At 40.3% G+C, this 14,162-nt stretch overlaps 1 protein-coding gene across 1 annotated transcript in view; it reads right to left on the bottom strand.

The window, feature by feature from the left end:
• Positions 1-11,454, bottom strand: part of Ctsc (cathepsin C) — a 34,263-nt gene extending 22,809 nt beyond the window's left edge. Inside the window, exons 1-2 of the mRNA XM_027407591.2 lie at positions 11,233-11,454; positions 8,602-8,753 (exon numbers count right to left, since the gene is read on the bottom strand). Coding sequence (XP_027263392.1) covers positions 8,602-8,753; positions 11,233-11,404 — 324 coding nt within the window. The 5' untranslated portion in view covers positions 11,405-11,454. The remainder of the gene's footprint in view (positions 1-8,601; positions 8,754-11,232) is intronic.
• Between the last annotated feature and the right edge of the window lie 2,708 nt (positions 11,455-14,162).

The following is a 14,162-nucleotide window of genomic DNA, read 5'->3' on the forward strand; positions in this document are numbered from 1 at the left end:
GGTAGGAACCTAAACTGGAAAGGCACTCACCTAAGTATTCAGTGACACCCAAGGCAATAACATTCCACCCCATCCAACGAATCTTCAAGATGCTTATGTGCTGGAATACGTCAGAAAAACTACCCAAATGTGGATCTAAATACCATTTACTTTGCCAAGATGGCTTTTCTTTTACTTTTTAGCCCCAGGGAAGTCCTTAGGTTTGCAAGATTAGGAGTGTCATTATACAGTCAGAAACTATATGAGCTTGAACTTTAGAAGAGACTAAGCAATGCTATTGGTAAAAGGAAACTAGTCCCATCAATTTTATAAAGCTTTCAGATTCATAGCATGTCAACTTAGCAAAAAGCTAGCACTTAATTGAGAAAACAAAATTAAGAAACAGAAGAGAAAAAGAGAAGGAAGAGGAAAAACAAGAGAAAAAGGAATTTACTAGCCACATCTTTCTTGCTGGGGGTGCTGCACAACCACTGTCTACAAAAAGATACACCTTTCAGTATTTGGCTAAGAAAATACAATCGTTCTATGTGCCTTGCATGGGACCATCTTCCCTCCAGTAGTTAACATCTGTCTATTTCAAGTCATCTCAAAGCCTTCCTTTCTTCTACATTAGGTGTGGGAAGTTACTGACAGTAATTAGAGAAAGGGAAAGCACCAAGGAAGAGTGAGTTAACTGTGAGTAAAATTTTCACTGTGACAGAACACTGAAAAAAAGGTCCCCAAACCCAAAACCCAAATCCTGTTCAGTTTGAAGAAACCATTTTAACATTACAGTATTCAACTAAGAAAAGAAAGGAAAAAACACTTGATGTATTTTTCATAAATCATTCCTCTTATGAAAATACTAAATGCTGAAGGCCCCTGAGACTTCATCTTGTCCACAGTGTTTTTCCTTTTTTCTGTGCAGTTTCTGGTTGTCCACATTCCACAGTGGTGATTACTGTTTTCCAAGGAAACGTTCGGGATGGCAGCTGCCTTGGAGGTAGGTCACCAGGACTCCTCTGCATTTTACATGCAAACAAATTCCAGAAGGGACTGTAGCTGCCATGGCCTCTGCTAGCTGCTAGAGGTAGATTCAGCTCTTTGCCTCTTAAACCAAAGTCTGTTCTTGGCTGTGGTATTAAAAGAGCCTCTCAACAGACGATCTATTTAATAACTACAAAACAAAAACTAGGGTTACAAACCAAAAATGAGCATGTCATATCTTAACACTTTATCACAGTAAATTTTGTTAAGTTAAAAGAAAAGCAATACCAGCACTAATGTATTAGATGTTGGTAGCAATTCAGCTCAATACTGAAGAAAAAACAAAAAAACAAAAAAACATGTATTATGCATGCAGGTAACATGCTTGCAAAGCACATGCATTGGCTAGTGACTGCTTCTCTAATATGATTTTAAAGGCTAGTATGATTTTAAAGTATACTAAGGCAACAAGCTAAATGCTAGCAGCTTAGGCCTATAGCATGTGTCTGCTATACATCTACATTATAGTCCTAATGCTGCTTGGATGTGTGCTCAGGTTCCAAGGTATATACCCTACTTATGAAACAGAGACCTGGGTATTACTTTCCTACTATTGGATGTCTCACCAAAAGTAGAAGAAATGTTGAAGAGACTTAGGGCAGAATTTCATAAACTGCATTGGGAAACCAGTGGACCCACTTTGGTGTGGTTTTCCATTCACTCTTTGTCCCGCCATTCAATATTAAAAATTCTGTGCAGCTCCCAACTAAAGAAAACTAACATAATCTATACTCATCCAGTTCCATGAAGAGCAGAAAAGGCACAGCTTACTTTTGTCAGCTGTGCTCATCCTGAGCTGGTTTTAGAGGAGGCCTGACATTCTCTAAATTTTAGGGAGATGTAGTGACTGAACAGTCTAGGAGCCGTTCCTTTCTGCTAGTATGGACTGTTAGGGATCCCATTACAAAGCCTGAGAAATGTGGCTACAGAGTGATGGGGGTGCTTTCCAGACCTGTTCTCGTTTCTCTTTTTCCACCTGACTTTTAGGACTTAGCAACCAAGAAAAGGAGGAAGGACAAGAAGAAACAATATTATTTTAAAACACAAGGAAGGGTAAGACATCCCATCAATTTTCTTTGCTCATCATCCATTAATCCCGTCAAATCCTATGTGAGCAATAATTTAAATATTTGTGAAACTATGAAGGGAGTGAGTCAAAGGGATCTTTCTTTCTATGCTCTTTGTAGAAGGTGATTTTAAAAGATGACTGACAACTTGGTGATGAGTGGTCAGTATGCCAATTCATTTGAGCAGCATAGATCCATAGCATGTGTCTTCTATATATCCTAATGTCTTGCACATATGTCTTGGTACTAGAGTATATGCTACACATGGTTCTTCCTTGAGGGAGTCTTTGAGGAGAAGAAAAAACAAGTGAGGACAGCTGAGTTACTATACAAATGTGAATTAAATATTAGCCAACCTTTGCCAGGTGGGTCTGTCTTCTCCTTTTTTGGGTTCATGTCTACTAAGGCTATAATATGACACTTGGGATTTGATGGTGCCATCAGAGCACATGAGATGGAAAGTTCCATAGAACAGCAGAGAACTTAAAGGTAGCAGAAAAGCAAGCTCAAACAAGCATGCATAGGAAAACAACAATCTGTATTTTCCTTTCCTGAAGAATAAATAGGCACTGATTTGCTAAGACAACAGCACAGAAGAAAGCTGGCTGAACAATGATGATAAAGATATTTCAATTGTGCTCACCCATTTTCTTCCTCAGATGTGGCAAATCATATATTCCCACAGTTCCCAGCTGCATGAACAACTGACTGATAAAATCAGTGACATCCTATGAAGAGTTTACAGTGGTAAACTGAGTCATGACAAAATTTCACATCAATAAGCAAATACACACGAGGTATGCATCGAGATGCTTTTGGTACCAACCCTTCACCAAAACTCTTAAAAGTAAATCTCAATTTTTAAAAAGTAAATTTTGTGTTCAATATATAGAATTTATATTTTTTAAAAAAGTATACCCACTGCAGAAATAATCTTCAAAAATTGTTTTATCTTAAAAATAAACCCAGAAGGCACAGTGAAATAATTAATAGATGGTTGTCAAATCTTTTATTGTGGAAACAACCAACATTTCTGGTTGGGGTGAATAGTCTGAAACTTGCAAATTGCTGGCACATGGTCTGTGCAATTAAAAACCTGACATGGGCTTCTCAGTATATTGGCCTGGTTGTAAGTAATAGCTTGCTTTATGAACCCAGTGGTGGTGGTCTTCCTTTCATTATTATTATTTATTCTATAAATCAATTAAAACTAGAGGGCAAAGAAAGTGCTAGATAATCTGAAAGTTTAGCTTGACTACCATGAAGAAAATGCAAAGCCATAACAAGGGTCCAATGAGATGGCTCAGAAAGTAACAATGATTGCTGCCAAACCTATAGACCTGGGTTCAGGCCCAGGATCCCCATTGTGGATGGAAAGAGCCACAGGTTCCTTCCATAGGTTGCCTCTGACTACATCGGAGCTGTGGTCGACAACTGCCCCCTCTACCCCCATCACTACCCTCAACCCCCACCACTACCCACAACCCCCACAAAATAAATATAACAAAAATTTAGCCATAACAAATCTGTTTTCCCATCTATTTTTCTCACCCTTTGAATAATTATCTTCATAACAATATGAGGTTCTTTTCTACCCCTCTTTTCTCCACTGCCTCAGAGACAAAATGAGAAAAAGTGAAGGGTCAGTAACTTGTTCTCCTTGAAGACATTCTTTGGGGCTTAGTTTGTTTACATGTCCTCTGGGCAGTTTGGCTGGGGTGCCATACCATGGAGCTTTATATAGCCTGTCATAAAAACTGATGAAAGTACATCAAAAACACAAGGAAAGGAAAAGTAGCCATCTCGGATGCCATAAAGTCAGACATAATCACAGCTGTTTATATTCTGCCTGGTTTTGTTTTTTTGGTTTTTTATAGGAGGCCAGCTGCTTTTTTATTATGCAGATACCTCACAGAGGTGTAAATATGTCACAGGGACAAGGAGAGCCCAATGATAACTGCCATTATGATCCACCAGTGTAGAACATGCCTGCAGAGAGGATCTTTATTTGTTCTACACAGTTGTACATTTTCAAAGGATACTTCCAAGAAGTTTCCATTTTGTCACAAGCCTAATTATTCTGTTTGTTTTTACAGAAGGTTGTAAAGGCTTAGGTCCCTGCCTGGGTGGGAGTTCAAGTCAGAAACTGCTTAGAAGAAATAGGAAAAAGAGATCCTTTAAAAACATATAGTTGCTGGGCATGGTACCTCCCGCCTTTAATCCCAGCATTTCAGAGGCAGAAGCAAGCAGGTATCTGTTGAGTTCAAGGCCAACCTGATCTAAATAGTGAGTTCCAGGACAGCTAGAGCCAAATTCTGAGACTTTGTCTTAATAAAAACAAAAATTCCCAGCCAAGATTCTGTTACTCTCCTTTTGCTGGGAGATGGTGTCACAGACCTTTAATCCTACAACTTGGGAAGCAGAGGCAGGTGGATCTCTGTGAGTTAGAGGCCAGCCTGGTCTACAAAGCGAGTTCCAGGACAGTCAGGACTGTTACACAGAGAAACCTTGAAAAGCCAAAAAAAAAAGAAAAAAAAAAAAAAAAGTCCATATAGCCAGTGTTTTCTGTTGAACTTAAACTATGCAAGCTTGAAGGCATATGCAAAACCACAAAGAGACTAGTCCTATTTCAACCTACCATGTTTTAAGTCATTAAAAAAAAAACAAGTTTTTTCTTCATTTTTTTTATTGTTTAGGAATCTTCAAATCATGAGAAATGTTAATCTTTCAGCTAATGCCTGAATCAGATGTGAACAATGCAAGATGCCAGCAAAGAGAGTGACAGTAGTCACCCCAAGCCAAGTCAGAATTCAGAGAACGAGAGGGAGGCCATGTCTGCTGCTGTATTGTAGGATACAAAAGGAATAACAGATGAACATCCTGCATGCATGCACCACCTACTCAATAAATTCTGGCAGGACAACAGTCAGAGATCTGAGAAAAGCCCATTTTACAAATGTAATGGAAGCACATGATTGGTCTTAGGTGTGTTAATGGAAATATCAGGCAATCCTACTGCTTTGTAGGATAATAATGGGCAGCACGAAGTAGCAGGCACATGGAATAACAGTTTGTTAGCTATTCAGATAATAGTTGGGTTACGTACTTGTGATTTACAGATGACATTTAAAAATTGATGCTATTCATGCATTTTAAGCCAGACCTATTGGCCACACCTGTAATCCCAGTACTTAGCAGAGTAAGACTGAATTTTAAATTCAAGGTTAGCCTGGACAACAATGCAAGACCTTCTCAAAAAGATAAATCAAATGAAAGACCAAATTTTAAATGTAGTTCACAAGATACTTTCTATGCTATTAGAAAAAAGCCTATGTGTTCTATTCAGTGAACAGGTTTATTTTTCTTTAGTCAAAACATTCCTTGAAGTATGCTTTTGCAGCACTGTAGGAAATTCCCTGATGCTGGTGGTAAAATCCAACTAGCTTTGGGTTAACAAGTTACCCAAAGTACTTGACTTTCCTTATAAGTGATTTCCTTATAAATCACTCCACTTTACAGATTTTCTTACCATTTTAAACACTTTCCCCCAGTATTGTGCTGTGTTTGCTATTAAAATGCTTTATATTTTCATTTATTTATTATTATTGCATAAGTAGATAGGAATGTATTCTGCTATGCTACCTGTGTAGAGGTCAGACACAACTTTCTGGATCTCTATCTACCTTTACATGATTTCCAGGCTTTAACTCAGGTCACCAGGTCTGTGCAAAAAACTTTGCAAAGTATGTTCATCTGGAACTACTGGATTACATTAAGCCATGTTTTAGAAACAAAAATCCTATGTATTTTATTAACTGCTTGTTGAAAGCATTATCTTCATCACTAGACCTAATTAACCACAGTGCTTGATTGTTCTGCAGGCAAAGAAAATATGGCCTTACTGACAGTTCTGGAAAATGGCCACTTTAAATCCACATACATAAAAAAATCAGTAGGGTAAGAGCCATCTTCCTACTTTTTTTTTTTTTTTTCCAGACAGCATTTCTCTGTATCTTTGGAGCCTGTCCTGGAATTCACTGTGTAAACCAGGCTAGTCTCGAACTCATAGAGATCCGCCTGCCTTTGTCTCCCTAGAGCTGTGATTAAAGGCATGTCATCCTACCCAGCTTCTTGCTTAACAAGAGAAGTATCTGTTTAATATCATGTAGAGATGTGAGCACCTGCTAATCACTGGATTGTCACTTCTGTGTACATTGACTCATCCCTCTAAGCTTAACAATACATTTACCTTTATTTGGCTTTCAAATAAGTTCTTTTGACCTAATGTGATTAGTACCCTCAAATTCTGGCAAAATACTCAACCTACCTATACTGATTTGAAAAAAAAAAAAATGTACAGTGTCCTTCAGTTCCTTATTCAGCTGAAGATAGCCTAGCCTATTTCTAATAATTATGCCTCTCTTAATTAAATGGTAATTTTACTAGCTGCCCCACCAGTATTTTGCAGTACCAATAAACGGTTAGTTTTCTAAGACAAGTGGATAAATAATTTATTCATCTATCTAGTTATATCCCATTCCCAACTTCTTAATAATTTATTTGTTATTTGCAAACTGAGTTCAAGTTCATCCATTCCATTCGCTCTTCATTTGTGAGCAAACATAACAAGTATTTCTTGCGTGTCAATAAGAGATAGAGGAAGCAGAAAACCACAATGACAATAAATTATGACACATCTCAGGGTTCATAATGAAAGCAAAGTATCTTTTACATACATCTGTTTCTCGGATCTATGGGCAAATTTGATCTGAAGGCAATGAACTTTGAAAGGAAAGTGGGTGTACAGGAAGTCAAAAAAACCCAGGCCCTGAACATGAGCTGAAGAAGGACTACAACAATGTACATGTTAATGCAGCCTAAGGAAAGTCTATGAACCTTCAACCCTACACAAAGAATGATAGGCAACTAAGAATTCTGAGAAGGGGAGAAAGTCTTCCTCAGGGAAGAGTACACCAAATAATGTCGTACTGACTGAGAAAGCTATACTTATGTACTTAGGAATATGTGTATGTACGTGTGTATTTGGTGTGTGTATGCATGCATGCATACATACATACATGTATATATGTATGTAATAAAATATAATAAAAATAGAGGTCATGAATTTGAAAGAGAAAGGAATGGTATATAGGAGGGTTTGGAGGAAGAAAAGAGAAGGGTGAAACGATGTATTTCAATAAAACAAACAAACAAAAACCCTAGGCCCATTTAAATTCACCCTGAGACCTAAGTTCAGATTGAATACACCCACCATATAACTAAAACATGAGATTCAGTTACTGTTAGGATGAATTTTAGTACAGTACTTGGAGCTGTTATTAAAAATAGTAAGCAACTAGTTACCCATGAGCTTGAACTAATCAAATTCGCTCCTATTTAACAACTCCCAGACTGATTCTTACTAGCTAGCTGGTTACCAGATAGAAATGAAGCATTCATCTGGATCTCTTCCTTTTATTTCTTTATTTTATATTAACTAAAATATTTATATTAACTAAAATATTTATATTAACTAAAATATTTCTGGAAGTTATTATCCTAAGAAATATGTTTGGTTCAGAATACTATATCCTGGTGATAAGTCTTGTCACATGAGAAATCAAACTTAAGAGGTCAGGCCTCTATTCCTATGCTATCTGTTGCCACTTTAACAGATGCATTCCCCAGTTTCCCAGAAGTCTCTATAAATGGTCTATTCTTACCAGATGCTCCAGCGGCTGCAAAGACTATCCATGAAAAATTGTACATATATATCTCACGCATAATGAGAAACAGCTGCTTCAGTTTCAATGGACTTGAATTGTTTACTATTAGGCCTATAGGAAAAGTTTCAACTCTTCCTTAAAAACACATGGGAGCCATAGAATCTAGACAGTCCCACCCATTTTAACTCAAAGAGTGCTTAGACCTGGAAGCAGTGTGTTTGAACATAGGAGCAGACAATGGTTCTTCCTAGTTAGAGAAGTTAAATTCTAGCTGTGTAAGGTAGCCTGTCTGTTTCTTTACTCAGCCCATGGAGCATAATGACTTTTATGCATCCTATTTCTCTCTCTAGCCAGATAAATTATTCACATTGCCATATGTAATACATTTGACACTCCAATGAGTCCTTGAGGTCATTCTCTCAGAGCCAGCAGGTTATGATAGATAGCATGAACTCCAGAAAATGAAACTTATCCTTATAGAGAGTCATCACAAAGTCAGTAACTAAGGGAACATTTAAAAGGAAAAGTATAGTAATGCAAGAAATAAAACTCATACTTACACATGCATATTTTATATACATATTTAAACACAAATGACTACATTTTCAAATGGACAAACTAACTCAAATTTTAATTTTTAAATGTCAGTTCTACAGTGTCCAACTTGTCTTAGAAAAATAACATCTATTCTAGTTACGTTCTTGGTCTTAAAAGTAACAATCGAGGGGGGTCTCTAATCAGGAGAAATTTTAGGTAGGAAATGACTAGAAACATAAACTAACCTTGAAAAAGGCAAACCACTTGTAGTCATTCAATACAATCTCGAAGCCTTGATTGTAAATGAGGGTGAAATGTCCAGAATTGCCAAATTCATCATATGCTGTATCCAACTTCTTAAGGTGTATTGTAGCCACTACATTTTCCTTTGTTGACTCTAAAGAAAATAGAATGCATAACACATGAAAGTTAAGTGAATACACAGGGGAGTGCAGTCACCCCAATAATTTCTACATTTAGGCACTTTCCTACCTTGTAGCCTAACTGAGATTCATGGTATGACTCATGAAAAAATTGGTCTCTGCTGGATCCTACAGCACAAGCCTTTAATTATAGACTCAGCACTGGGAATACAGAGGCAGGCAGGTTTCTAGGAGACTAGCGTGGGCTATGTAGTAAGTTTTAGGCTATACAGGGTTACATGATGAGATTCTGCCTAGAAAGACTGAAAAAGTTTCAATTTTGTTCCCTATGTATTGTGATGGAGGGGTCTGGAGACACCTATGAAGTGAGGTTTCTGAAGTGAAGTATCAGGTAGCACAGTAGGCAGAGAGACCACCATGTAACCAAACTTTTAAAATATTTTTCAAGCTGAGTATGTTAATCTCAGCAGTCCAGATTTAGAAGTAGGTAGATCTGGGAGCTCAAAGCCAGTCTGGTCTACAGAGCAAGTTACATGCAAACCAGGGCTACATAAAAAGGCACTGTCTGCAAAAAAGGAAAAGGAAAGAAAACAGCAAGAAAAGTTAAGAAAAACAAAGAGAAAAAAATTTTCCTGGTAAAGAATGCAAAGGAGGCTGGAGAGATGGTTCAGCAGGTTAAGAGTACTGGCTGCTCTTCCAGGAAGGACTCAGGTTTAATTCCCAGCACCCACATGGCAGTTCACAACTGTCTTTAATTCCAGTTCCAGGGTACCTGACACCCTCATACAGACATACAGGCAAAACAGCAATGCAAATACATACATAGATACATACACAAAAAAAATTGCCCAGTGGTAGTGGCACTCTCAACCTTTAATCCCAGTGCTCAGCTGGGAGGCAAGGGCAGGCCTGGTCAACAACCAGTACTACATAGGGAGATCCTGCCTTGAAAAGAAAAAAAAAAGAAAAGAAAAACAAGTGTGCCTGGGTGGTGTAGCTCAGTGGTAGCATGTTGACCTAGTAAAGAATGGGGAGGACTGTTCAAAATTACAGAAAGAAATGGGGGAAAGACAAAAAGCACTGATCAAAGAGGAAAGACTATATAAAAGACCAGCTTTCAAATCATAAAAATGTGTTGAGCATATTAAGACAGAAAGTAATATGTTCAAAGAATGAGGTAACTCTCTCCCCTCAACATCTGTAGAAATTAACACCTCTGAATCCTTCCAAAGGACTCCAAAAACATGAGGCTTCTAATACATAAAACTAATTTGAGTTAATAGGTACTGATGTTTAATTTTCATAAGATCAGGGGTCAGATCTTTGTGCTCCTTCAGTTGTTGGGTTAGAATCAAAAGGAGGTTTATAGGCAGGGGCTCCCAGAAAGCGATCAGCTGTATCCATCCTCAGAGTCTTACACTTTTGTCTTTCTTTTTTTCAGATAACATCTTAGATGGGAGACTGCCTGTGTGCAAATGCTTTCTCCCTTCTGTCTCATCTCCACGCTCAAACTTAGAAAAGAAACAATGGTAGACACAGTCCAGGATTAAGCAAAACCCAGTCGCCTGCAATTAATTACATGAGTCTTTTTTTTTTTCTTTTTTTGTATGCAGGAAGGTTGGGACAGCCTTTTTCCTACTGTCAAGGAGACTACAACCCAGATTTGAATACTCTGTGCAAGTCACACTGACAGGGAAGACCAGAAGTGTCACTCTTCTGGTCTGTTCTAGTGTTTTCCTAGAGATAAACAATTAGTGTAAGGCCCACGGAATGCCCCCGTGTTCACTTGCAACATACTCACAGAGAGCCTTCCTCGAGTGAGGCATTGTGCTTGGTTCCAGGCATTTCCAAACACTACAGGGTAGGTAAATTGTGACAAAAGAAACAGAAAAAAAGCTTTTGTCTGTCTCTTGCAATCTTTAAACAGAACAGCCTGAAAGTAGCAGGAAAGTAGCAGGTAACAGAGGGCCCAGTTTGAAATCATTTGAGAAATGGTCCTGTTCCACAACCTCATGGGAGGGGCGGTGGCGATGACGACAGGGGACATAACCCCATCTATCCCCCTAAAAAACAACAACAAAAATAAACAAACAAACAAAACCTAACAAGTTGCTGCGTTCTACAGTCTGAGGTCAACAGGATTTTTAAAACAAGAGCATGCCAGACTGGAGTGGAAGCTCAAGAAAGCAGTTCTCCACTCTCTTCTAATAAATCAAAGCAACTGAAACAATTAAAAAACAGTGGGACGTTTTCTTGAAAATACAAGTTGTGAGAAAATCAAGAAGGTAAGTGTGAAGTTCTCAGCAGCTCAACTTCACCTTGGCGGCCCTGGCTCTGGCTCTGGCGCTGGCTCTGGCTCTGGCTCTGGCTCTGGCTCTGATCCCCCAAGGGACGGATCGCACGCTCTTAAATCCCCAGTCACCCACAAGCGCCCACGAGGCAGGGACTCAGGGACAGAAAAGGAGAACTAGGGGATCCCGGGACGCGGCTTACCCAGCACCGAACAGTTAAGGTCGCTTCGGGGACGTCTGGGGCCCACCTGGAAGACCCAGGTGCCCAGCAGGTCAGGGTAGGTGCAGTTGGCAGGTGTGTCGGAGCGCACTGAGCAGGCTCCCAGGAACACCAGCAACAGGGCGGCGCGCGCCAAGTAGGTCCAGAGACCCATGGCTGATGGCGCCCGGGGAGCAGAAGGCAGTGAAAGCAAGAACTTGGAGCACCGCGCGATGGGAGTCAGGCGACCCTAGTGGCTCTTGCCTTAAAATACCCAGGAGCCCGGAAACCCTAAACCCGGGGGCGGGGTTACAGGGCGCTGAGAACCGTGTGGGGTGGGGGAGGAGCAGTGTGGCTGCGACGATGGGGGAGGAGAGGCGGGGCAGGGTGTGACTAGGTGAGGACGGACGAGGTGGGAAGAGCTGGGTGGGGTAGAAGTCAAGGTGGCCAGAGGAAGTTAGAGATAGGGCCGGGTGGGATTGGGCACCACTAGGAGGGAGGAGGACCTCTGTCCTTAAAAGGCTCTGGCCCGACTCTGAAGCTGAGGACTCTGGCCAGATTGCTGAGTTTTGTAACTCCATGTGATTAAAATAGAACCTAGCCCGGGGCAGAGAGGGTTGACCGACAGGCTTACATCTAAGGCTACTGAGTGCAATTCTCTTTCCCTTGTTTTCCTTCATTTACTCTTTGGACCAGTTGCTTGCACTTTTTTCTCCTTTGGAAAAACTTTACTTTCTAACCCCAGCCACTCGAGTTGCTTGAGAACTTCTGTTCCGTTGCCGAACTCTACCTTTTTATCTTCTCGGTTTTGTTTGGTTTCCTGTCTGCCTATTTGCCAGAAGATTTCACTTGTGCATATTTGCAGGTTGGGTGCATCAGTTTTGTTCTTCCCTCTCTGGGATTTAGTTGAATGGGGTGAGGGGATGGAAATGGTTTGGGGACTCTGAACTGATCGCATTGCTCAAGTCCTTCTGTTTTCAGAATGAAAAACAAGAGGTGGAGAAAGAGGAAGTAGTTAGCCCAGGATGAGCTGATTGCCAGTGGTCTGAGTGCCTATGTCAGGCTTTGACCAGGTGGAGCTGATGGTAGAGTTGTCTTTGGAACCTTAGCTCCTCTGTTTATCTTCTTGCCTACAGTTGTTAGGTAGCAATCTTTAGGGAAGCCACCTTCCCTTCTTGTGAAAGCTGTTCTGAGTTGCCTGGCGGTTGTTGGCTAGGCTCATGTCTCTACTGAGCTAACTTGAGGATGGACCAGGCTTGTTCTTAAAAAAAAAAAAAAAAACTTTTTTTTTCATTTTAAAATAATCTTTTCTCATGTTACACACCAATCCTAGTTCCCACTCCTTCCCCTCCTCCTCCTTCCAACCCCCCCTCCACTCCACAGAGAGGGTAAGGCTTCCCCTGAGGATTCAACAAAGTCTGGCACATTTCTTTGAATCAGTACCAAGGCCCTCCTCCTATATCTAGACTGAGCAAGGTATCCCTCCTAAGAGAATGGGCTACATAAAAACTAGTTCAAGCATAGGAATAAATCCTGGTCCCACTGCCTATGGCCCAACAGACTGCCCAAGCCACACAACTGTCATTCACATTCAGACAGCCTAGTTTGCTCCTATGCAGGTTCCACCACTGTCAGTCCAGAGTCAGTGAGCTCCCACTAGCTCAGGTCAGCTGTTTCTGTGGGTTTCCCCAAAATGGTTGCCCCCTTTGTTCATATTAGCACTCCTCTCTCTCTTCCACTGGACTCTGGGAGCTCCTCCCAGTGCTTAGCTGTGGATCTCTGCATCTGCTTCCATCAGTTGCTGAATGAAGGTTCTATGATGATAACACAGGTAGTCATCAATCTTATTACAGGGTAGGAGCAGTTCAGGCACCCCCTTCACTAATGCTTATGGTCTTAGCTGGAGTTATCTTTGTGGATTCCTGGAAATTTTCCTAGTGCCAAGTTTCTTGATAGCACCATAATGGCCCCCTCAATCAAGATAGCTCTTTCCTTGCTCTCCCTCCTTGTCCTTCCCCCATCTCAACCATCCCATTCCCTCATGTTCTCCCACCCTCTGCCCTCTCCCCCTCCTTCCCTCTTTCTCCCCTTCTCCTCCCCTTCTATCCTTCTAACCCCCCTCCACTCTCCCAATTTTCTCAGGAGATCTTGTTTATTTCCCCTTCCCAGGGGAATCATGTGTGTCTCTCTTAGGGTTCTCTTTGTTACCTAGATTCTCTGGGGCTGTAGACTATAGGCTGGCTCTTCTTTACATCTAATATTCACTTATAAATGAATGTTTGTCTTTCTGGGTCTTTGGGGTTTTTTTTGTTTGTTTGTTTTTTGGTTTGTTTGTTGTTGTTTTTCTCTAGTTCCATCCATTTGCCTGCAAATTTCAAGATGTCATTGTTTTTGTTTTTGTTTTTTTACCACTGAATTGTAGTAAAAATTACATATGTACCACATTTTCTTTGTACAGTATTCAGTTGATGGGCATATAGGTTGTTTCCATGTTCTGGCTATTATAATAATGCTGCTATGAACACAGTTGAGCAAATATCCTTGTAATAGGAGTATGCATCCTTTGGGTATATGCCTAAGAGTGGTATTGCTGGGTCTTGAAGTAGATTGATTAGCAATTTACTGAGAAACAGCCATACTGATGGTTTCTAAAGTGACTGTACAAGTTTGCACTCCCACCAGCAATGGAAGGGTATCCCCCTTACTCTGAATCTTCTCCAGCCTAAGTTATCATCAGCGTTTTTGTTCTTAGCCATTCTGACTGGTGTAAGATGGTATTTTAGAGTCATTTTGATTTGCATTTCCCTGATGACTGAGGATAATGAGCAACTCCTTACTTGTCTTTCAGTCATTCAAGATTCTTCTGTTGAAAATGCACCGTTTAGATCTGTACCCCATTTTTAAGTTGGATTATTTGGTATTCTGTTGTCTAG

Source organism: Cricetulus griseus, chromosome 3 (assembly GCF_003668045.3).
Source record: "Cricetulus griseus strain 17A/GY chromosome 3, alternate assembly CriGri-PICRH-1.0, whole genome shotgun sequence".
NCBI lineage: Eukaryota > Metazoa > Chordata > Mammalia > Rodentia > Cricetidae > Cricetulus > Cricetulus griseus.